Source organism: Pelodiscus sinensis, chromosome 1, assembly GCF_049634645.1.
Source record: "Pelodiscus sinensis isolate JC-2024 chromosome 1, ASM4963464v1, whole genome shotgun sequence".
In the NCBI taxonomy this organism is placed as follows: Eukaryota; Metazoa; Chordata; order Testudines; family Trionychidae; genus Pelodiscus; species Pelodiscus sinensis.
Genome location: NC_134711.1, coordinates 15,027,646 through 15,053,089, shown reverse-complemented (window position 1 = coordinate 15,053,089; position 25,444 = coordinate 15,027,646). Strand labels below are relative to the sequence as shown.

General features: G+C 43.5%; 1 protein-coding gene across 2 annotated transcripts; it reads right to left on the bottom strand.

Annotated features, from left to right (window-relative positions):
- Positions 1–1,396: 1,396 nt before the first annotated feature.
- On the bottom strand, positions 1,397–25,392 carry HSPA14 (heat shock protein family A (Hsp70) member 14). 2 transcript variants are annotated; one of them, XM_075926084.1, is made up of 14 exons: positions 25,242–25,392; positions 21,853–21,933; positions 21,682–21,764; positions 20,556–20,604; positions 19,648–19,741; positions 19,458–19,548; positions 18,198–18,302; positions 15,754–15,915; positions 14,148–14,303; positions 9,788–9,890; positions 8,262–8,477; positions 7,199–7,372; positions 3,836–3,906; positions 1,397–3,510 (listed from the first exon to the last, which is right to left on the bottom strand). In XM_075926084.1, the coding sequence occupies exons 1-14, from the start codon at positions 25,296–25,298 to the stop codon at positions 3,432–3,434; spliced, it is 1,521 nt and encodes a 506-aa protein (XP_075782199.1). In that variant the 5' UTR covers positions 25,299–25,392; the 3' UTR covers positions 1,397–3,431. The 2 variants fall into 2 exon arrangements, 1 of the variants encoding a protein (XP_075782199.1); XR_012903232.1 differs by having other exon boundaries at positions 3,415–3,510; positions 7,199–7,323.
- Between the last annotated feature and the right edge of the window lie 52 nt (positions 25,393–25,444).

Here is a 25,444-nt window from a genome sequence, read left to right as displayed (position 1 = left end):
TAGGTCTAACAGCTAACGGTCAAATTAACCATTAGGCTAATAAGGCTATTGCCTTATGCCCTTCTATTGTTTAGACCCTCCTGGTCAGCAGGGCCTGGGCCAGGTGAAGAAGGGAGGAGCGACAGAGTTCCAGGAGGCAGAAGCAGGGACGGAGCAACTTAGGGGAGAGAGGCAGGGCACCTGCCATCTTTGCTCAGCTCTCCTATGCAATAGGGGGCTCCCTGGGGTTTCTCCCTCCCCCTGCCGATACCAATTTTTTTATCAGCTCTATTATCTCTTATCTCAATCTTATGAATTTTTAGCATATCCTTATAGGACAAGGTTGCTGCTTGGGACAAGGGGGCAATATCAGCATCCAGGCAGGCCCCATGAAGGGCTTAGCTCTTCTGAGATAATTTACTGTATGGAAAAGACACTAGACATTTCATATTAATATTATTTGCAATTATTAGTTTAAGGAAGGTACTCTTCTGCACACCTGTTTGTTTCCTCCTCCTTCCATATTCTCCAGTCACCACAGATTTGTTTTCTGTCCAGTTATTTTTTCTTCTATCCCTCCTTGTTTTGTCCCCTTCCTGGGTTCTTCTACTTCTTCCTGACTCTGTCTTCCTACACTTTGGTTGCCACTGAGCTCTCTTTCAACACCCCAAAAATATTTTTGTCCTAGTATACAACCATAGGCCCATGGGCAGTCCAGATTGTTTACCAGGGGAAAAAAAATAAAAGGGGGCTTCCAATCCTTGATCTGGCCAGCAGGAATAGTGCTGCCAAGTCCTGGGGTCATTCTGGAGAACTCAGGTTAACTTCAGAATATTGATTCTAGCAACAGCACTGATCTCCAGCTTGCTTGTTCATTTTTGTGAGGAATGAACAGATGACATGGAACTAAACCAGGGCAGCATGTTCTGTACTCTCTTCTACACATCTATAAGATCTGTTGCTGAATTTCCCCAAGGGGACTTAGTAGTTGCCAGACTAAACCAATAACAATTCAATTGTTTACTGACAAACAACAAGAGCATATTAACCATTGCGTGCCTATAATCCAGTCAATCTTATTGCTATTAGAAATCTTTGCTTTGTCTGTTAGAAAAATAAATACACTCCAGAATCAGAATCATATCTAGAGGGGGAGGATAGCAGCTAAGTGCACATTCAGCACACAACAGTCATTCCTTACATTACTTGGGATCTCATGGGTATGAGAGCTAGCAGGACCTTAGTTTTTAAGGTCTCTCTCATATTAACATTTTGTATGTCACAAACAGGACCAAGACAATCTTGCCAGGATTTCACCTTCAGTCGTCTGAGTCTAAGGATTTCAAACTCACTTAGATTGCCTAACCATTATAGTCTGTGTGTATGGTTAGGAAGGTAAGAAGAATCATAGGGAATACTGATCAAATGCATTTATTTTGCCACCAAATAAAAGTTTTAGATTGTACTGAGTACCTCACAATCTTTATTGATTTTGTCTTCATAATACCCTTATGAGAGTATTATTTGTCCCAGATTCACAGGATTGGTACTATTCCACCAGCATTTTAACAGGCTCTCAGAGGAATTCTTTCAGTGTGCCAGACCACTCAAGGGTTCTCACTCTTCCTCCAGTCTCCTTGACAAACTCTGGGGTTCCAGCATTCCCGCTTCACACTTGGACTCACTGAACAAAGCTCAAACTGAGATGATGCAAGTCTCTACCAGCAGTGTGAGTACTTTCAGTGGCAAAACAGCTTTGTTAAAACAGTAGAGTTTATTAGTCAACTGCATAGAAAGCCCTATGCTTAGCACAGAGAACTGAAAATTAAGCATAGGTAGACCATTCTGGTTAATCCAGAGCCCAGCCAAGCTGTAGTGAATGCCACTGTTCTGGCTCTGTAATTCTCAGTCTGACCTCCCATGGTCAATTCTCAGCTAAGAACCCCACAATTAACTCTCCCTGGAATATCAATCTTGCAGGGAGCATAGATACAAAACGCTGCCCCTGTAATCAGATGCCTATGTCACTGGCTTTGAAAAGACTGGCCATTTGTACATGGTAGACCCTGTGGACTGGCTCCACTTTCTCACCCTCTCAGTCCCAAAGCTATAGAGGTGTACAGTCAGATGAGTTGATACTGGGGACTCTGAACAAATCAAAAAAGAGGCTCTACTGCTTAAATGATACCTGAGTTTTACAGGAAAAATGTTTCAAGGTGTGCAAGATCCCCTAAAGTTCAGACAAGGAGGCAGAATGGTAGCATGACCTACTTAGAGGAAGAGGAAGATCCCTTGTGGGTCTGACACACTGAAGGGGTTCCTCCTAGAGACTCTTCCAAAGCACTAAACCTGTAGGTCCCCGATACTGTTATCCCTGTTTAACAGATGGGGGAATATATTAAAGTGAGTTTCAATTACTTGCCTATGGTCAGATGGGAAGTCTGCAGCAAAGCAGGGAACTGCATGTGGGTCTCAACTCTTATGCTAGCACCTTAAGCACTAGATCAGCTTGAAATTAAAGGGTCGTAAATTGAAGGAGTGGCGAGAAGGATGAAGTACTGTACTACTGCAGTCAATCAGGGTTACAGTTTTAACCATTTTACATTTCTCTGAGCTGAAAGAGCTAGACCAGGAGCTGAATTGATGCTGACCTGAAGTCAATGTGAACTGATAAACAGGACTGCCAGTGGTCAGCTTCTCTAAACTTGGACCCCAAGTACTGTAAAAACTGTATTTGTAAATTATGTTCATTACACTTTAAGCAGTGAAACATGCCAGTTCCTATCCACCATAAACCAGGTAATGATCTGAATTTATTGTATTGGGTTTGAGAGATTTGTCTGCATCCATGTCATTAAGTATGGCGTGTGTCAACATGTATATAAAACCATATTTTATTATTCTATAAATGTACACACACACACACACACACACACACCTTCCCTCATACAAGCTTTCTACACAGTGATTACAGAGCCGTTTGACATTGTTCAAGCTAATGACACCCGCACTCAGTACTCCCAGTTCCAAAAGAGATCAGACTTTGCCAGTCTTTAGATGAAGTTTTAAAATTACTCAAGTTTTGATATAACTTGGTACAAAATTTAAAGACTCATCCACAAAAAGGTGACTGATTTTTGCGTGTTTGCTGGTTGGCTAGTCATGACTGATGAATCAACAGTTCCTGTTACTAAATAAAACATTTGAGTGTTTCATTTTAGGAAACTTAAAATATATAAATACATGATGCAAATCTTAAAGTTATCTGAAAGTCTGAAGTGATCTTTAGCATTTTTTCCATTTGTAACTTAAAATAAATATAAGATTTGGTGTTGAAATGATGTTATTTTCTAGTTTATTCCAGTCTTCAATGGCGCATTAAAAATATTTAAAACAAACTATCACCCATCACTTGGAGAAACAAGTCAAAAAAAGTCTCCTTTCAAATAAATTTATGATGCCACTTCAACAGTGATGACTTCACATTTTCCTGTCTCTTGATCGGTGCAGGTAACATGTAAGGATCCATCCCTAAGCAAAAGTGGAATATTTACATATTAGACACAAGAAGTCTTGAAAATATCTCTCAACATAGTGTGTACAAAAACTTTACATCATGATATCAAGAATCAATATTTCACTGCTTTTGGGGAAGCTAGAAAAATATAAATCAGATGCCCCCACAAACTCCTCCCCATGGATAATTAACCGCCGTTCTTTCTGAGAGAGAAAAATAAATATAAATTCTCAGATGAAGTTAGCAGCAGAAACAAAGGCTATTTCTCTCAAAATGTAGTTTTCACAGGCACTCAGTGAGTTAACTCACTGACAAGGAAATATTTTGGATTTTTGATACCTTTTCATAGTGAGAACAGTTAATATGGCATGAAGACCACCTTCCTTTTTATCTAAATCCCGGAGTACAATCTGTTTGGAAAAAAAAAGGCTAATGATAATATGCACCGATACAAAGCAAAATAAATACATGAAGAGAACTAGTATCTACATTCCAGAAATGCAATAAAAGTTAATGCTGAACTCCTTTGCTCTAATTTTTTAGAGCCCACTTGCCTATTCTGTTGTACTCTTGAAAGTGTAGGATTTTAAAACAAGGACCTCAACTCAGCTGACAAACTGGAGAAATTAGTCTGATGAAATATGAGAAATTCAGTAAAGGTAAATGCAAAGTGCTATACTCATAATCAACAACCGAAATACAAAATGGGAAATAACTGCCTAGGAAGGAATACTGCAGAAAAGAATCAGGGAGTTATAGTGGATCACAAACTAAAGATCAATCAATAATACTGTTAAAGTGAGCATCATTCTGGGATGTATTACCAGGAGCATATACAAGAACAAGAGTAAATCTTCCCTCCTACTCAGCAGTGATCAGGCCCAATTCTGGGCACCATCCTTTAGGAAAGATGTGGACAGCATCTCTAGAGGAAAGCAGTCAAATGATTGAAGTTCAATTTACAAAGAAAGAAAAACTAAACAAACCCAATTTTTTCAGTTAGGAGAAGAGACGAGGGAAAGGGGGCAGGAAAAGTCTTTAAGCAGATATAAAGGCTGTTGTACAAAGAAGAGGATGAGACATTGTTTCCTTTACCCAGAAGGTAGTACAAGTCGAAATGGAGTTATTTTGTAGCAAGTGAGATTCAGTTTACACATTAAGAAAAAGCTTCCTAACTGCAAGGGCATTTTCAGCACTGAATCATATTACCTTGGTAGGTTGCAGAGTCTGTCACTGGAAGTTTAAGAACAGGTTAAATAAACACCTGTCAGATAATCTAGCTGCTGGGTCACAAAGCCGGCTGTTTGTGGTGGCTCATGTCCAGCAGCCGTGGTGGCTGATTTTGCCTGGCAGTAGCATTGGGGCTGAGGCGGTGGCAGCACAGGAGGCACTTCCCTCTCTCCTCCCGCCCCTCACTTAGGTAAGATGGCAGCCTGGCTGGGGCTCTGCATTCTCCTCCACGAAGGAGGAAGAAGTATGTGCGCCGCCAACAAACCGCCCCCAGCGAGGCCAATTTTGCTCAGCAGTGGCAAGAGACGGTGGAGCAGAAGGCGCCTTCCCCCCCATCCCTCTCCCACCCAGGTAAGATGGCAGCCTGGGCAGGGCTCCATGTTTCTCCGGCCGCACTTACCCATGGGGGCAAGACACATGCTTGGAAAAGGAAAGAGCACAAAGGAGGAGGGAGTGTGCACGCTGCCAACAGCCACGCTCCCTAGAGGGGGCAGCCTCACTGCGGAGTACAGGAATGGGGTGGCATCAAAGGGGAAGGCGTGGGAGGTCATGGGACAAGAGGGTGTCAGCATGGGCTGTAGGGGTCAGAGGTTCAAAAGGCACAGGACGTAGGGGTCAAAGGGTGTTAGGCACTGGGGAGCAAGGGGCTGGGTTGGGGCTAGGCGGGCAGGCAACTTTTTATTTGCATATTAATTATGTAAATAATGAATATGCAAATAAAATGTTAGAACATAACATAAGAACAGCCATACTGGGTCAAACCAAAGGTCCATCTAGCCCTGTATCCTGTCTGCCAACAGTGGCCAACACCAGGGCTACGTCTACATTGGCCCCTTTTCCGGAAGGGGCATGGTAATTTTTGAAATCGCAATAGGAAAATGCACGGGGGATTTAAATATCCCCCGCGGTATTTAAATAAAAATGTCCGCCGCTTTTTTCCGGCTTTTAGAAAAGCCGGAAAAGAGCATCTACACTGGCCCCGATCCTCCGGAAAAAGCGCCCTTTTCCGGAAGATCTTATTCCTACTTTGACCTACTGAAGTCCCTTCCAGTCCTACATTTGTGATTCTAAGGGTGTGTCTAGACTACCTAGTTTTGTCGACAAAAGTGGACTTTTGTCGACAAAACTATACCAGCGTCTACACTACCGCTGAGTTCTGTCGACATAACGTCAACAGAACTCAGCAGTTTTGTCGATGCTGGTATACCTCATTTTACGAGGCATAACACCTTCTGTCGACAGAACTCTGTCGACAGAAGGTGTTATTGCCTGTAACATTGCGTCCAGACTACGGAGTTCTGTCGACAAAGCAGCTTGCTTTGTCGACAGAACTCAATGTGTCTGGACACTCTTTGTCGACGGAAGCTTTGTCGACAGTATCTGTCGACAAAACGCGGTAGTCTAGACGTACCCTTACTCTCCTAAATGGAGGTGACAAAAATTCAGAAAAGCCACAAGTACTGCATCTTCCAAAAATAATCAAAACTGTACAGGCTGTAGTTAAGCTGCATGTTATTTAGTCTGTTCTGAATTTATTACTTGTAAGTTAAGATGTAAGGTAGGTTGCAAAACAGTTAAGTCTGTGTGTGTGCATGCAAGAGAGTTCTATATAAGTAGGGCTCTACCCTTCTCTTGAGATCACTTCATATAAGGAAGTCCTTCAAGTAGAAAAGACTATGCAAGGTCTGTTCTTGAAAGGGGCAGTGGACTGTCTACTCCCATTAACTTCAGTAGCAGTTGAACATGCTCACCACCTCTTATGACGATCAGGTTCTAAATTACTCACTATGTAAATTTTCAATTCTCAAAAGCTCAAATAATTGTAAACCTTGGTCTTTGGCTAAGAAGTGGTATGAAAGTACCTCCAGCTAGATGTGATAAGCACTGTACAGAATGCAGACAAACAGTGCTTTCTGGAGGAAGCATTTCCTCAAGGATTCTGTTGATTTGCAGCCAAGTTCTCTATGCATTAAGCTAATATTGCATCTTCACCACTTTTCATACAGGGAGTGTCGAGTGTACCTGATTTTTAAATTCTCTAAATCAGAAGGATTGAGACTGTATTTTCAAAGCAGTAATTAAAACCAAGATCCTATCCATTCTAGGCAGACTAGAACTAAACCTGTAGCACGTTATATGCTATTTATCCCACCATTTCTGGCTAAAGTTTTTTTTCTCCTAACTTACCATTGTGCAGTACACTGCTGGGCTGGTTGCTTGCTGCATTTCAGCAGTGCTCATATAAAAAAAAAAAGTCTGCAAAGCAGTGGTAGGTAAAGGTAGAATTCCTTTAAAAATACTGTGGTTGGAAACTCAGTACGATATGCTTATGGGAATGGATTAAAGAGGCAATTTCTAGAGAAACCGGTGTGGTGCCTACCACTCCCAACAAAAAGTCTATTCTTGTACATTGATGCTTTCCAAATAATTTACACCAAGAATTTAAATTAACAACTTCTTGTATGTACTAACCTGTGCAAATTTGCTTTCCTCTTTTGCAAGACTTCTCCCTAGAGACTCATATAGTTCAAGACATACAGAAGAATTATTTCCTGGAGCCTGAAGGATGTGCTGCCTTCGTGCTGGCAAGGGAGTTCCTGATGGAAACAGCACTGTGAATTTGTCAGTTCCCAATTCATCTACACCCTAACAAACAAGAAAAGTTAGCATGATATATCTAATTTATGAACTTTGTAATGTCTTCAGATTTGAATCACTTCCGTAATCTATAGTTTTACTTTACTCCACTCAACAGGAAGTAAGCAAGAGAAAACTGATTTTTAATCATCAGACACACACAGTGGTTTAAAAGTATAAATAATTAAAACTCATAATAAAGGCAAATGCTGCAGCAAAGCAGTATTTGCAGCATTTCCTATTGTAGCTATAGAAAATACTTCACTTAGAATGGTAAATTCAGTTGTTATGGCATGGTAAAGATTTGATCCAAAGCCCAGTGAAATCAACAGAACATAAGAACAGAAATACTGGGTCAGATCAATGGTCCATCCAGCTCAGTATCTTGTCTGCCAACAGTGGCCAATACCAGATGTCCCAGAGGGAAGGAACACAACAGGTAATCCTCACATGATCCCTCCCATCATCCACCTCTGGAGTAACAGAGGCTAGGGACACCATTACTACCTATCCTGGCTAATAGCCATTCATGGACCTAACCTCCATGAATCTATCTAGCTCTTTTTTGAACGCTGTTAAAGTCCTAGCCTTCACCGCATCCTCTGGCAAGAAATTCCACAGACTGACTGTGTGCTGAGAGATGAAAAACTTCCTTCTGTTTGTTTTAAACCTACTGCCTATTAATTCTACTGATTTTGACAGGCTATGGATCAAGCCCTACATGTTGATTTATTTAGTAAGAAGTTGCAATGTAATTGCTAGTGGTAGAAAGATTACTGATGTCTACCACCACTGAAATAATATCAGTGAATAAGACATTTCTAAGTAAGTCACCACCAATATTGATCTGTTTTTGCATCAGTGGAGTTAAAAAAAACAGTATTAAAATGAGACATACCTTAACAAGAATATCTTTAGCAGAACACTCAATAGACAGTGCCTCCTCCTCTAACGAGAGGTTCTCTTTCCCTACTAGGATCCCTGCTTCTGTGGCTGCTCCAATGGGAATGACCTCATCTGGTGCAATAGAATTTAGCAACTCCACAGTTGGGAAAAGGTCTTTAATCAGCTGTTGTAATTTTGGTATTCGAGAAGAGCCACCACATAGAACTACCTGAAAAATGTTATTCCTCAGTGATCTCAAAACTTTTACAGAACATAAGTGAATATGCTACTATATTATGAAAGGTTAAACTGCTCTGTAGACCACTGAATAAAAGCCACACAAATACTACAATAAAAATATGTAAATACATTATTTGTGTCTGACCTTTGAACCCTTAGGGTACGTCTACACTTTAAGCTCATTTCAGAAAAAGCCATTCTGGAAGATATCTTCCGGAATAGCTTATTTCGAAATTCAGCGTCCACACTACAGGGAAGCCTCAAAATTAATCCTAGGCAGGCTCCCTTAATGAGGACGCGCTCTCTCAATTTAGAGCCCTAGGAAGCACTGGGGAGGAATAACTTAGAATAGCCCTGGTGAGTAGCTATTTCGACATAGTGGCAGTGGAACAACCACACACACCCTCTTTCGAAAGAGCTTTTTTTGGAAGAGGTGTTATTCCTCGTGGAATGAGGTTTACCAACGTCACAAAAAGCCCTCTTATTTCCATTTTCTTTCAAAATAATGCAATTGCTCTGTGGATGCTAGCACGGTTTTTCTGGAATAAAGACTATTATTTCAGAATAACAGTGCAGTGTAGAATAGTGATAGAAATGTAGCCGTGTTAGTCTGGTGTAGCTGAAACAAAATACAGGACTATGTAGCACTTTAAAGACTAACAAGATGGTTTATTAGATGATGAGCTTTTGTGGGCCAGACCCACTTCCTCAGATCAAATAGTGGAAGAAAATTGTCACAACCATATATACCAAAGGATACAATTAAAAAAAAATGAACACATATGAAAAGGACAAATCACATTTAAGAACAGAAGGGGAATGGGGGTGGAGGGGGAGGTAAATGTCTGTGAGATAATGATATTAGAGGTGATAATTGGGGAAGCTATCTTTGTAATGGGTAAGATAACTAGATCCTTTGTTCAGACTCAGATGTAAAGTGTCGAATTTTAGCATGAATAACAGTTCAGAGGATTATCTTTTTTTGCAAAGGGGCAGAACAGTGGGAGTCTGGGATCAGCTAGAGTCTTCAGTTGACCCCAGGCTCCCTGCAGCACTGCCCCTTTGCTACACGACCACTGCCTTTCAACAGGCCGCGAGAGCAGAGCCTGGGAGCCGCAGCGGACTCCAGCTGATCCCGGGCTCCCATGGTACTGTCCCTTTGAAATGCCAGCGCTAAGTTTCAAAAGGGCAGCGCTACCCTGAGCCAGGGTCAGCTGGGGATTCCTTCCTTATTAATATATTTCCCAGGTGTTTTTCCAAATGAGTTAACAAGCATCCTCAGAAGAAAAGATTCTTTACCTTGTTAATGTCATCTGCTGTAAATCCAATCTGTTGCAGGAGTTTTTTAATTGCTTCTACACATTTATTAAAGAGTGGAGAACAAATCAGTTCAAATCTGGCCCTGTTTAACAAACAGAGAAAATGCAAAGTAAACAGAAAATACAATTTCTCATCCTTTGGAAAAGAAAGCTATTTTCAACAGCATACTGTTTTCATAGTTTTAACTGGTAGAATTAAGTAGCAGCAGGAGCCATGTACTGATGTGAAAGTCTCAGAAATATTATGGTTTCACAGATACATCAAGAAAGTTGTGGATTCAACTTTGATTTTATTTTTGTGAAAAACAGCTGAAAAAAAAAAAAAAGAAGCACTTAACACGCGTTTAAAAAAAAAAAAATCTTGCCTTACCCAAAGTTCCACTAGTACACATTAAAAGAGATTTGAAGGACTAGTCGACTATCTGATAAGCAAATTCTCCCCCCCTCCCTTTGCTGCCTCTTGCTGATAGAGGCAGCAAGGGGGGGAGGGGAGGAGAAGAGGCGGGTACTTCAAAGCAGCAGCGCTACCACTTTGAATGCCACGGGTAGCCCAGCATCAGGCTCCTTAACGGTATTTCAAAGTGGCAGCGTCTCATGGAGCCCAGTGTCAGCTAGGGACTCCCCAGCTGACTCTGGGCTCCATGCAGCATTTCAAAGCGGCAGTGTTGTATGAAGCCTGGGATCAGCAAGGGATTCCCCAACTGATTCCGGGCTCCACGAGATGCTGCCACTTTGAAATGCCATGAGGAGCCTGACACTGGGCTCCCCATGGCATTCAAAGTGGCAGAGCTGCACAGAGCAACTGACCCCGGTCTCCTTGAGGTGCTGCCACTTTGAAGTACCTGTGTCTTTCCCCCACCATTTGCTGCCTCTATCTGATAGGGCGGTTGCTACACTTCAAAGTCGGAGGCGCCCTATCAACTAACTGAACAGTTGATGCAAAAAATGCACCAACTATTCGATTAGTCAATTACCCAATACTTAACACACTTACACATACACTATATCAGTGGTCCCCAACCTTTCAGGGCTGCCAGGCGCCGGGCCACTCACATCCTGGGCATCCAGGGGCGGGGCCATGCATGCTCCGCGCGCCCGGGGGCCGCCCATGAGCCACGCACCTAGGGCTGGCCCAGATGATTCGGCAGGAGCACATAAATGCCCCGGTGGGCGACATGGTGCCCGTGGGCACCACGTCGGGGACCACTGCTTGACTATATGTTTAAACTAAAGAGGATAGAGCTGCTCTAAAGGTTTAAACTAAAGGGGAACCAACTATCTCTCTCTCTCAAACACACCTTCATTCATTCACTAATTTGCACATATTCATTCCTGCCCTCAGGCACTCACACACTATGGGTGTGTCTAGACTACAGGGTACTGTCAACAAAAGTGGACTTTTGTCGACAAAACTATACCTGCATCCACACTGCCTTTGAGTTATGTCGACATAACGTCGACAAAACTCAGCAGTTTTGTCGACGTATGTAAACCTCATTCTACGAGGAATAACGCCTTTTATCGACAGAGTTCTGTCGATAGAAGGCATTATTGCATCTACACTGTCCTTTGCGTCCACACTGTTATGTCAACAAAGCGACTTGCTTTGTCGACAGAACTGGATGTAGTCTAGACGCTCTTTGTCGACAGAAGCATTGTTGACAGTATCTGTCGACAAAACTTCTGTCAACAAAACCCTGTAGTCTAGACATACCCTTACAGAGGCATATGGGTTGCAGAAGGAGCCAAGGCATGTTGATTCTGGAGGGTCTGTCTGCTGATCGTGGATGGGAAGCTGGTCAGAAAAGAAACTGGCTGCAGAAAGAGGAGCTTTTCAGAAAGAGAGTTACTGCCATGTGTTCTTTCCTTTTATTGCCCCTGTACAATCCCTGTGACTCATCCACTTGACTCAACAGACTTCCCTTGATCCAGCGGAGCAGCAGTCTCCTTAATTGGTCTGATGACTCATCACCTGGCTCCACAGGTCAGCCTTGCAGTTTCTAATCCCAAACACACAATAGTCTCCACTCACACGCACATTCATATCTCAGGGGAGAATGCAGTTGAGAGCAAGTTACAAGCAAAACGGCTGAGAGTTACAAAGATTACAAAATTGCAAGGCTCAACAGTCACCAAGTTTACAGTAATTTTCTGAACTTATAAAGCAAAGTTACTGAGAGTTACAAAGTTGCAAGGTTTAACAAAGATTACAGAATTGCAAGGTTTAACAAAAAGGCAATGCTTTGTTTCAGATGCTTCAGAGAATTATTTACAAATCATCAGTAATTAAGTGATATTACTGCCCCCTCCAATCCCCACATCAATGCAGTTAGCAGAAGGTTTTTGTCAGTCTCTAAGTCATGTATGTGTTGGCAGGACCTTACAGTTTAGTGTATTTCCAGAAAAATGCATGTGTAAAATCAAGTAATAGCACAGGCAGAAGCTTTTATGCAACAACTACTCAAGTCATTATGGGTTGAAAGAATGTACAAAGTTTCCCCAATCACTTTCATTAAAACAAAATATTAATCCATAAGCCTGAACTAGAGCAATCCAAGCTTTTTAAAGTTGGTACTCCAGTGTCTCTGCTACTGTGATAGTAATTTTTTAAAATTTGTTTTTGTATCAGACAGCAGCTGCAAAATGGAACTGCTGCTACTCGAACTGCCAAGCACCCTATTTTATTCTGCTTCTACTGGCAATTGGGGAAACAATGAGTAGCAGCAGAATTCACAGGGGAGGACAATCCTCTAAAGAAATAAAAACAAGCTTCTAGGGTGGGGGTAGAGTAGTATAGACTAGAGTGATGATAAAGGGAGATCGGAAAGAAAGTTTCTGCCCCTCTCAGCACAAGAGACAGAATTTTAAAATTTTAATCAGATTCCGGCTAATTAGAGGTGGATCTAAAAAGATACTCTTGGAACAATATACCTGGTAAAAAATCCCAGTTCCCTATCTTTCTCATTTATAAGGACTCCCTATACACTTTCTTTTGATATCTAGCTCTGGTCAGCAGATCCCCAGTAAGGTTTTCAAGCCCTGTCTTTAATAAAATCAGATGCTATGTTACTATGATGTATTAAGACTAGAAATCCTTCAATTAAAAGTCAGGAAAATAGCACATATGGAATACAGGTGAAATTCTGCTCCCAAACATATACCTACATTCTGGGGACCATTCAAAGTCAACAGTCAGAACCTGAAATCCAATCCTAGAAGTAGGGATGTTAGCTATCGGGTAAGAGAATAGTTGACTAACCGTATGAATACTTAATGGTTAGCCCAGGGGTTCTCAAACTTTGATACCACGACCCCCTAAAATGCTAAATGAATTTTTGTGACCACCACCTCCCACTCGCACTGCTCTGGGTCGCTTCCTCCCCCCTTCTCACTAGACTCCTTGCCCTCCTAGGGTTCCTTCAAGGCATTTGCGGTCTTCAACGCCCTTCCCCCCCCGCAAGCTCCTTCCCCCTATCTCTTTCTCCTCTGTGCCTCTCTTCCGTTCCTTGTCCCTTTGGTGTTCTTTCTTTCTTCTCTCCTCTCCTCTGACCCCCACGTGTCCTTATTTACCTCCAGGCATCCCTGACCCAATCCCCCGGCCCGCTGCCTGAGGGACCCCGCCCTCTCCCAGCAAGGGGTAGGGAAATGTGAGTACAGGCAGTCCCCGGGTTACATGGATCCGACTTACATCGGATCCCTACTTACAAACGGGGTGAGGCAACCCCGCACTAGCTGCTTCCCCCCCAGCAGACCAGGGAGAAGCGAAGCTAGCGCCCCCCCGCAGCAGACCAAGGAGACGCGGAGCGGCTTATCTCAGCAGACACCTCAGCTTGAGAATAAAGGACTGAGGGAAGTGAGGTGTAGGAGAATAAAACTGAACTCTGGAGAAATGTTTGGCTAGAGTTTCTCCTACAATATGTACCAGTTCCGACTTACATACAAATTCAACTTAAGAACAAACCTACAGTCCCTATCTTGTACGTAACCCGGGGACTGGCTGTAGTCAACTAGATTAACTGATAAGCCTAGTCTTGTCAACTACTTGCTTACAACCCCAGCTAGAAGTATGCATTCATACTTAGTTCAATTCTTGCAGTCTTTATTCATCTGAGAGTAAAGTCAACAAAAATATTCACAGAAGCAGAAACTTTGGTGATGCAAGAAAGAGATCAAAAACCTGTTTTCATTTTCAGTATTCCTCCCCTCTGAAACTAAGTTTTCTAACTCCCTTCCTGCCCACTTCCCCCTCCCCCCCCAAAAAACAATCAAAATTGAAATATAACATTATAAAATAATCCTAAGGAAAATATCAGAAGTACTTCCAAAATGATGACCCTTACCTGGACACATTACAATCAAAATCCAGGCCATCATATAATGAGTCTACAAAACAGTTTGCACTTCCCAAGGTTGACAAAGAATGTTTTGCAACATCAGCACTATTCATTAACTTCATCATCGCTCTTGAATTTCCTTTTATATCATGTTTATAAGATCTGTATTAAAAAGAGAACTTTACAACTGAGAAACTGTTTTAAACATAATGCCTTATACATTAATGCTTTCAAGAAGTTAGGAGCCACTTTAATACTTTTTCCATTTTTCAGTAAATTATTCTGAATGACTTTCAAATTGTACTAAGAAAAATGACTACTTCAAAATTCAAGCAAAGGACACATTCTACACTGCTATTTGGTGAAATCCACGAATTAGAGTTTTAATAAGTAGAGATTTCATCAGTCTCTCCTCAGGACAATCTCCTACATCAGTGTTTCTCAAAGTGGTCCATGGATCCACTCTAAGAAAGCTGCTACTGGGCCACTCTGGTTTGTTTAGTTACCGGCTACACAGCCATGGAGCCTCGTGGCTCCCATTGGCTGTGGTTTGCCATTTGCAGCCTAAGGGAGCCACGGGAAGCAGTGGCTCAGGACACACTGCTTCCTGTGTCTCCCTTTAGCTGCAAACGGTGAACTGCAGCCAATGGGAGCCATGAGGCTCCTTGGCTGCGGAGCCAGTAACTAAATAAACTGGAGCAACTTGGCAGCAGCTCTCTCAGAGTGGGTCCATGCACCAGTTTGACAAACATTGTCCTAAATGAATGCAATATGGGAAGAAGCCTGAAGCTAATCAATATTAACTTCAATTATCAGAATTATTTAAAAAAATCAGAACATTAGACAAAAGTTGTGACATGGTACTTCATCTAAAGGATCTCAAAGCAGTCTATAAGCTTGACAATGCGATTATGAATGACACATAACAACAATAGATTCTCCAACTTCTTTAAAAAAAGCTGACATTATTTAACAAAACACCCCCCAGAACTGGAATAAGACAGCTTTAAAAAGAAATTGTACAGCAATACTATATAACAATTTTAGTCTGAAAATGAATGTTATTCAACTGAAACTTACAGGGGTTCTTTTATGTAGGCAAATGAATTCACCCAATCCTACTTTTGCTAAAGTGCATGGGATTATTATTCATTATTTATACGCTAGTTAGTGCCTTGAACCAGGTGGAGGTTCTCACCATGAAAAGCATGGTACAAACACAGCAAATGACAACCCCTGCCCTGAAGAGCTTAATTTATAACCTGGAAGACCATAATAGAGAGAACATTGGTTGCAGATCTTACACAGAAGATGGCACATCTAGTAGCATAGTACCCACTAACACAATAGCCCAGTATTCAGTACTGACTCAAAGGTAAAAAGCAACATCCATTCAAACACTATTTATTTCAACAGTGGGGTGTTCCTTTGAGCTCCAATTATTGAACCCCAAACCAGCTCAATCTGTAAGATTTGACGTAACAAGGCACTATTCAGGCAGGAATGCCATGTGGGTTTTGCAGTACATTTTTAGACAATTAAAAAAGAGATAGTGTCTTAACATAAATAGCAATTCATGTTTTACTGCAGCTGTAAAATATTCAGCACTTACCTCTGAAATTCAGAAGCTAAATGTTGTGCTAAGGCTTCTGTGAAACAGACACCACCTATACTATCATCTGTGTTTGTTGCAAGGACACGATATATTCCACTGTTTACTTCTATAACCGTCACAGAGAGTGATGTTCCTCCTAGCTTAAAAACCAACACGTTGCTGCCATATAAACAAACAAAAACAAAAAACCCTGAAAATTAAACCAGTAGAATACATACATTTCATCGTACTCATTGCTTCTAACTATAGTTAAAAACATAATGCAAATTAAGTTCTTTTTAAATTTATGGCAGGAGTGGGGAACCTTATTTAGGTTGGGGGTCACTGGCCCACAGAAAAATCAGTTGGGGACCACACAAGTGCGAAGCAAAAAAACTCCAAAAACCTCCAACCTGCACTGATGTGGCCCCCAACTGAGACACCTCACTCTTCTGGCACTCCAGCCCCCATGGGATATGGGGAAGAGACAGAGAGGACTGAGGTTCAGGGCTTCCAATAGGCCAGATTTACTTTCTTTGGTTCCAAAGTTAGTGGATTTTGTGGATCCCCTTAGGCTCTGGGGTGGGAACAAAGTGAAGGGTTCAATGTGCAGGACAAGTCTGCCAGTGAACAGGATAGGGATGCAGGACACGGTGAGGAGGGCAGGGTCTGGAAGGGAGTTTGGCAGCAGAAGAGAGGGTGGGGTGGGGTAGAGTGAGTTTTGGGGCGTAACAGCAGAAAAAGCGAGAGGGTGAGAACGCAGACAAATAGCTAGTTGGGGAGGGAGACAAAGAAGTGGGCAGTAAAGGAAAGTGCAGCTTCTGCAAAGTAAAACTATCCCCCTCTCACGTATTCCCCCTGCTCCAGCCTCACTGCCTTCAGCCCCAAGATTCCCTCCAACCTGATCCCCTGCATCGCCCCATACCCCTCAGTGCAACCCCTACCCTCTCCCATCCTGCCCCTGCATCCTCCTTTGCCTCCCCTCCTGCCCCATCCCTGTGCTCCCAGCACAATCACAGTGCTGGGGTGAGAAGAGGCGAGGGGGGAGGAGGTAGTCTCTTCCCTGCCTGGCCCAGCCCTTTGCCTGCAGCTCCAGGGCCGGCACAGCCCAGGGCTGCCCAAGGCTGGCTCCAGCCCGGTTGAGCACAGAGGGGCACTGGAGATGGGGCTCCTTGACCCCATGGGGAGCAGCCCGGGTCCTGGCATGCCATGTGTGCCGGCCGCCCAGCTCCGGCTCTGTGGAGCAGGCCCAGCTCTGTCACTTCCCGATGAAGACTCTAGTCAGGAAGGGGGGAATTTAACCCCTTAGCCCCTGGGAGCTGTATGCCCAGGCTTGGCAGGAGCAGCCCCAAGGATGCGCCCGGGCCTCTCCCACACACACTTTCAGTAGGAAGCCGGTGCTAGTGCTCTAGCCTGCAGCTGAAGCTGGAGCCACAGCACGAGCTCCTGGCTGTGTGGGGAGCAGGGTGGGACGAGGCTGAGCTCCCACCCCGAGTGTCATGGGAAATCGACTCATATTCTGCATGTGCCACACCTGCCAGGGGTTGCAGACCCTGGGTTATCAGTTCAAAGTCATCAAGTAGTGTAAAACAAACTTGTATTGAAAATGAAATATGGATGTTAAAAATCAATTTTAACAACCATGTAACTGCTAAAAATTCTAGCTCTCCCCAGGAGCGGGGCCAGCAGCCACTGCGCTCCTAGCTGCTGGCCCCATTCCTGGGGAGCCACCTGCCACCCTGTGCTGCTGCCTCTGTGCCAGAGGCAGCAGTGCAAGGCAGCAACAGCCCGTCTGCAGGGGGGCCAAGCTCCGCATGGACAGAGGCTGCTAGAGCAGCCTCTTTCTGTGGCGAGAGAACAGCGTGGTGTGGCAGGTGGTTCTCCTGCATGCTCTGCATTTAAAACTCAGACCAGCGGGCAGAGCACGTAGAGGGGGAGAGAGGGTGGAGGTTGTTGCAATTAACTGGAATGGCTAATCAGTAAGTAGTTGCTTATTGGTTAACCGGTTACCCTGGCAACTACTAACATCCCTGAAATGAAGGTTGCAGAACTTTTCAAATATCCAATGACAAACTTTAATGTTAATTAAAATACTGTGTTGTTTGGGCATTTCCTAACAAAGTCTGATTTTTGCATTTATTGTTATGACAATACAATTTCTCCTCCCCATTTTTATAGTCATAATCAGGGCTCGACAAATAATGCAATCTACTCGCCCGTGGCGAGTAAATTACAACCTGGAAAAGCCGGGTTCGGGCGATCTGCGCATGTGCAGAACAATCTGCACATGCGCAGATCGCCACACAGTGTGGCTGGTGAGCGGGGCTCGCTGCGGTTCGGCGAGCCCTGATCATAATAAAGCCTTAATAATTACATACCACTATTATTTATCTAACCTCCAGTTTTCAAGCAACCACAGTTAACTATTGAAAACACACACACAAAGATAAAAGCATTTTAACCTTTTCCCAGCGGGTGAATCTTGTCCAATTCCATATGCTAGGAGAGCTGCAGATGGCTCATGAATTAATCTCATAACATTAAATCCAGCTGCCCCAGCAGCTTGCCTGTGATAAGATACATCAGTTAAAGGTCTGCATTTCATTTATCGTAGTGATATATATTATTGAGGCCTCATCAACATACGTATACCAGAGCTATGTTGCCCAGATGCAATATGATATTTTGATCTAGCCAAGAAATACTATTAAAAACCCTGTCTATAATGAAAATTGTTACTGGATCATCTAGTTGAATTTGTGTATATATGAAAATGATTGAAAGTGAAAAAGTTTACATTTAAACACAAAATATAACAATGTAAAACTCCCTAACGTTGTTAGATAAGAATTATTTGCACTGATATAGCAGGAAAGTTTGGTTTTAAGTTTGATCCAAATTATCTTGACTGCTTCCAAAAAAAACTATTCAATGTCTCAAACTGTCTATAATTCACTTCCTCCAGGTAAAAAAAATCTATTGCCTCCATTCTTGAAACAGAAGTACTAAGTCATTCTGACACACTCCAATACGAATTTGTAACAGCCATTGAACTAATTTAGCATTCTCAAATTAATTGGTGAGCATGAAAGTTTCTGAGTAACACAAAAGCCTTTGCTGGTTTAAGACTCACAATATTCATTCTTTAAAAGGGATTTTTAATAGACATCTATCTGGACTCCTCTTAGCATGGTTCCTTCCAGTGCTAGTATTCTATGATTCTATGATGGGATTAGAGTTCAATCTCCAGGCTCATGCTGCACCTGAGCTTCCTGGTAAAATAAGCCATAAAGACGATACTTGGTCCCAATTGTGATGGTCAGAATTGTGGTGTAAAATACTTACAGAGAAATAGCATTAAGGCCATTAGCATTTCAAATGAAACACGTCAATTATTAGGTGGATAAAACTTCTGAGGTGAAATCCTTTCTATTGAAGCCAGTAGCAAAATTCCCTTCAGTCTTCAACAGGGCCAGCATTGTACCTTTATCAGTGTGGTACAAATTCAAACTGGCAAACTAAGGTTCCAGTCCTGTAACCGTTAGTGGATAGTCAGACTACTATACCTGTGAAGATTACATAGACACAGAGTAATCTGTTCATGTATTATCAGTTACAGAACTGGGGTCTAGCTATGGAAGTGTCCATATCCTATCAACAATCTCCTGAGCCATTCTGTCCCCCTGCATCTAAGTGAAAAGAAGAGAAATCATTCTTCTTACCCAAGGGCATTTTTCTGGTTCTCTCCAAAATCAAATGGTACAGTAATAACCACATCATTGACATCTGAACCCAAAGCTGACTGAGCAGTTTCTGTTTACAGAGGCAGAACATGTTGATTAAAATATTATTTTGAAAGATGCCTTAATATAACTAAGGTTTATTACTTTTAATGTTTTACTCCCTATTTACCTTTCATTTTACTGAATATGAGCTTTGCAACTTCTTCTGGGTAAACAAGTTTATTATCTATTTCATACTGGAGTTTTCCATTCTTCTCAGTGATCTAGGAATAAAGCCAACATATGCAGGTAACACAGTAAGACTCATTTTAAAAATGTTTCTAATAAAAAATAATGTTTAGGTCTAATTTGGTTTCTAGTCCCACAAAACTAAACCAGGCAAACATTTTCATATTAGTTTTCGACTCAAACGGTATGATGGCTCCACAATGGATCTGACCAATGAGGTGGGTCATAAAGATTACATACATTATCCAGGCCTGAATGATGAAGCCCATGGCATATTCCATTCAAACACAGGGCCAAAACTCCCTAAGGACTTGGATCTCATACATAATGGAAATGGAGTACCTAAAACAATTTCTCCCAAGCACATAGGGAAGACTTTGGAGAGAACTCATATTTTTTTAGGTTATGTCCCTATTTACTTGAGTTTAATCAAGATTAATGGCCAAGGATTAATGCAACCTGGCTGTCATTCCTCAGGAAGCAAGGGGGGTGACAAGGGCTGAATGCAGGGCAGTCAATTGTTGATCTGGCACTCAAACCCTCAGACCTGCGAGCTCCAGAGATAGAGATCAGCCCTGTATCCTGATTTAGTGACATTTTATTGTTTTATTTGCAACAAAGCTTTCCAGTAGCAAGGATAATGAGCTTAAGATTCAGTATTGTGGTTGCTTATGTAATAAACATTTTAGTTTCATGTTTCCTATGGAGCATTTTCTGCATTTATTTATAATGTTAATAAAAGCTAGTTTGACTGCATTAAAGAATCACCCTCTCAGAAATTCTCCTTAATGCATATTACCCAAGGGAGCATATTTCCAACTCTATGGAGAAAACATGCATCATACTTACTGGACATTTGCTTTCTGCAATATATTTTTCAGCTTGTGGATCACCAGAGCTGTGAAAACAAATTAAAAACTATAATTTTGCAAGTGGCATTGGGTATGTGGTTTCAGCTATCTAACTGCTCACTTTTTCAGATTAGGAGACTCGGTCCACTTGTGTTTTATTTGTTTCAGTCAAACTCCCTGTTGCATTGATTATTACTAAACAGCAGCTCTGAGCCCTCACCCTCTCTCAGAAAAACCCAAGGAAAAAAGACCTTTACCAAGTTCCGTTTTTTAAAACGTAAAAGAAAGCACATCCTGAGAAAATATCAGATCACTTCTGATTTACTTAATACTACCCTCACTGATAAAAAAAATAAAATAAAATCTGAACAATTAGCAGTATCTTAGGTAGTTAATATAATCTTTATTTCAGGATCATACTTCAGTAGCATTTTCATTATATCAGCTGTAAATAATTATAGCAATTACAAGCAGATTAAGTTATTACCAGAAGGAAAATAAAAATGAGACTACACACAGATTCTCTCCAACTTTTTTTTCTGTTACAAATCTTATGGATGATATTTGATGCCTTTATGCTTACAGGGTTGAACATTTAATTAGGTAGGACTAAAACTATTAAATAAAGGTAGAACTTTTCTTTAATTCAATAAATAATTCAGGACAGGTACTGCACCATATGTTAACCTTTGTAACCTTTTCTGCATACAAATAATGAACTCTGGTAATAAGAGTCCTCACTACCACTGCAAAGTAGACCAAACCCACCATTATTTAGGACAAGTTATGAAGTGTAATGATTACCTATTAGCAAATTCCTATTTCAATTTGACTCTACAAACCAATACTGGCAAAGAATATTCAGTCTAACTTCTTATTCCAATTAATTAAATAACGGAAAAAATAACCAGAGACAATTTGGGGGGGGAATCTGTGATTCGTCTTATCAAAGCCAGACTTCTGAACAGACTTAACCTTTAGATTTTAAATGTAATAGACAGAGCAGCTTTAACAAGAAGACTTGTGTACTGACAGGAATTATAGAAGTATTTGCCATTTCACCTTCAATTTGTAATACAGCAACTCCCCACATGATTTTTTTTCTTTCATATCTATTCACTTACCTTCTCCCAAGAATCTGCTTTACTTTCACTACTGTATTTGTAATATTTCTGACTCTGCTTTGTTTTGCTGCCAAACCAACAACCTACAAAATAGAAAATAAGTTACAAATTGAAAAAAGAACATTCCTCTTTCTCTCTGACAAAAAATGCTACAGCATCAAGAAAAATTACCTCTTCATTTTTTGAGTAAGCAACAACAGCCGGTGTGACTCTATCACCTGCATCGTTGGCAATCACATCTGCACGCCCATCCTAAAAAGAAAGGCGTCACTCAGTAAAATAGTAGCATGCTTCCCTATCTTGGCAATTTAACACATAGCATCAATGGTTTATTAACAAATAGCTTGGTGCCAATTAAAAACCCTGGCTCTAGGAGTGAGATTAGCATTTCACTAGCCCAGCCTACAGAGCAACAGCCTATATGCAGCATAGGGACCACATCTGACCACCCCCCGCCAGCTTGTCTGGATCTGATCCCCAACACTTGGGGCTCCTCCCCACCATTGGGGAGTTGGTGCTCCAGCCCTGTGGCCCCCTCCTGCTCATATCCCACATGTCCACTCCTTCACCCTACCAGCCACACCAACCCCTAATTATGTTCATTTTCTGAAACAAAAATGGGGATGTTAGCCACACCCCTTGATCCCTTAAGCCTCTCCCACCTGTCACATGAAACCCCATCCCTGGAGATAGTACAGCCAGGGTCAAGATGGACACAACTGGAAGTAAAGGGTGTTGTGTGACACCTCTAAGAACTTCTCCCACTATCCTCTGCCAATAGGGATGGATTTGGGCCCTAAAGGACCTTTGTGCAACTATACCGCAATTGCATTAATCCAACTTGTATTGCATTAACTCAAGGAGATATGCCAGGGGTGCCACTATTTCAGTGGTTCTCAAACGTTTTGGCCTGTGAACCACCTGGCTCAATATTAACATTTTTGCAGACCACCAATTGCTAATGGAAACTCACTGTTAATTACATAATTAAGCCTGAACATTTTGCTAGTGCTGCAGCTAGGGAGAACAATTTAATTTAAATTATTAAACAGTTGAAGCATTTTAATTTTTTCATGCTAGTTTATCAAACTTCATTTTAAATAAAGTAAAACATTAATTTATGTCCAACACAAAGGTTTCAATGCTTTCTTCATTTACGGTGGAGCGAGGAACCTTATTTGGTTTGGGGATCACTGACCCACAGAAAAATCAGTTGGGGACCACACAAGTGAGAAGAAAAAAAAACTCTCCTCCAAAACCCCCCAACCCTCACCGATCTCACCAACTGAGACACCAGACTCCTCTGGCACTCTAGCCCCACAGGGCAAGGGGAAGGGTCAGAGAGGACTGAGGTTCAAGGTAAGGATGTTAAATTGCAGTTATCAGGCTAATCAAGTAGTTGATACAATTTGTATCAACAATACAATTAGTTGATAAGTGCCCCTCTGTAGAGAGGTAGTGGGGGGTAGCTTCAGGAGCTGGCACTCAGCAGTCCTAGCTCATACCAGCTCCAGGAGCCACCTGAACTGCAGCTCTGCATTTTAAATGTAGTAAGTGCTGTCACACTGTTACTATATTTAAAATGCAGAGGTGCAGAAACCCACATGAGCCGGGATTGCTCGATCCTGGCTCACACAGAGTCCAACAGCCCCTGTTCATGGCAGACATCCCAGGCCATTGTGAACAGGGGCTGCAAGGTGGTGGCAGCCCCTGTCCATGGAGGTCCTGCCATGGGCAGAGGCTGCTTTGCAGCAGGCTCCTCTATCCCCCTACCCTGTTGCATATGATAGAGGCAGCGGCAGGGGGAGCAGGCAGCACCATGGAGATGGTACTGGGTGGAACTGGCTTTTAAGCCAGGTCCCCCAGCACTGACTACTTCCCCCATCTTGCTGCATCTGGACAGCACTCTGTCATTCCCCCAGCAGGGTGGGAAGGGAGAGGGAGCTCAGTCTCCCCACTCCACGCAGTGGGGATCCCAGCGTAGCCATGAGGCTGCAGCACCAAGTCAGACTTCCAGCTCTGAGGGTACAGGGTGTGTGTGCGCACGTGCGTGAAGAAACCCCGACCTTCCCCGCCAGACCATGCTCACTGCCATTCCCCCAGAAGGATGGCGAGGGACAGAGGGAGAGAGAGCGGCAGCGCTCAGGGGTATTGAGCCTGAGCACACCCCGAGGGGGGTGGCAGTGCCCCACCCAGTTTCCATGCGGCCCCTGCTGGGGGTCAGGCAGCAGTTCAAAAGTGTCAAGGTCTGGGAGCAGCAACTTGGCGCCTTTTGCCTTGGACCTGGCCACTTCTTCCCCTCCCGGCAGAGGCTGCTGTAACAAGAACAAACTGCCGCCTGCACATGTGGAGGAGGAGGCTGTGCAGCCAGACTAGGGGCCCCATGCAACAGAGGAATAGAGATATAAAATTTCAATTATTTGGCTAATCAAACAGTCGATGCAATTTGCATCAACTATTTGATTAGTTGATACGGGCACCTCCACCTTTGAAATGTAGCAACAACCCCAGGGGTCGCCAGCTGACCCTGGGCTCCGCGTGGTGTTGCCACTTTGACATGCAGCTGAAAGCCCCCAGCTGGCGTGGGCTGCTCGTGGCTTTTCAAAGAAGCAGTGCTGAGTGAACCCCGGGGTCAGGTCCTAGGCTCCATGTGGTGCTGCCACTTTGAAGCACCCTCTCCTTCCCTCCCTCCACCTCTTTCTGATAGAGGCAGCAAGGGGTGGGAAGTGACTAGTCATTTGCATCCCTACAGAGGCAGTCCCGTGGGTGAAAGAGGGGGTCATGTGGTGGTGGAGCAGTAGGTGGTGGAGTGGCCAGAAACCACATGCCACCAGAAGCCCACCCCAGCTGGCAAAGCTCCAATAGAGTCACCCTACATGCTCTGCAGGGAAGGGGGAAGACGCAGTTTCTGCTGCAGGAAGAGAAATGGCAGAGCACAAACTCTATCACTTCATCCTGCAAGCCAGTGTCCACATCAAGTAGCGAATTGTCCAGCAGAGCTTTCTGGAACATTTCACTACTGGATGGGCACAGAGTACTTAAAACCAGGACAGTCCCGGAAAATTCAGGCGGTATGGTCAGCGTCCCCCTAACCCACTCCTGCTCGCTCCCACCCAGCCCCACACTCCCAGCAGCCCCCTCCCACACTGAAGTCCTCGTTTCAGCCCCACCCCAGAATGTAGGGGGCCCACAAAAAGCTACTAGCCTAGGACCCTCAGGCTGCGGTGTTCGAGGGGAACGTGGGTTTGGTTTTTTCCCTTCACTTTTGAGTGGCCCCTGATTTTTCTGTGGGTCAGCCCCTCCCACCCCAAACCAGGCTCCCCAGCCCGGCTCTGGGGGGCAGGAATGCCCCCACCGACTGCCACTCAGAACTGGTCTTTCGCACCTCGTGGGGGCATTAGAGGCCCCGCCCCCCGCCAGAGAACCGCGCCCAGGTACCTCTGTGTAACGGGCCACGCCCCTGGGCGGGCTGTCCAGGGCCAGGCATCCCGGGCCGGGCTGCACGACCGCCCTGGCCACAAAGGTCCCGTCTACGGCGGCCCTAAGTCCGCGTGACCCACCTTATAGACGGCCACACAGGCGCAGGTGCAGCCCAAATGGACGCCGATCGCCGCCATGAGCGCCTGAGGGACTCCGCGCCGCCGCTCCCCCCACAATGCACCGCGCCTCCGCCGCCCGCCCAATCAAACTCCGCTTTTGTCTCCCTCCCCACCCCGCTTCCCTGACGCGACAGTTAACACCCAATCCCAGAGAGCGGGCCGGA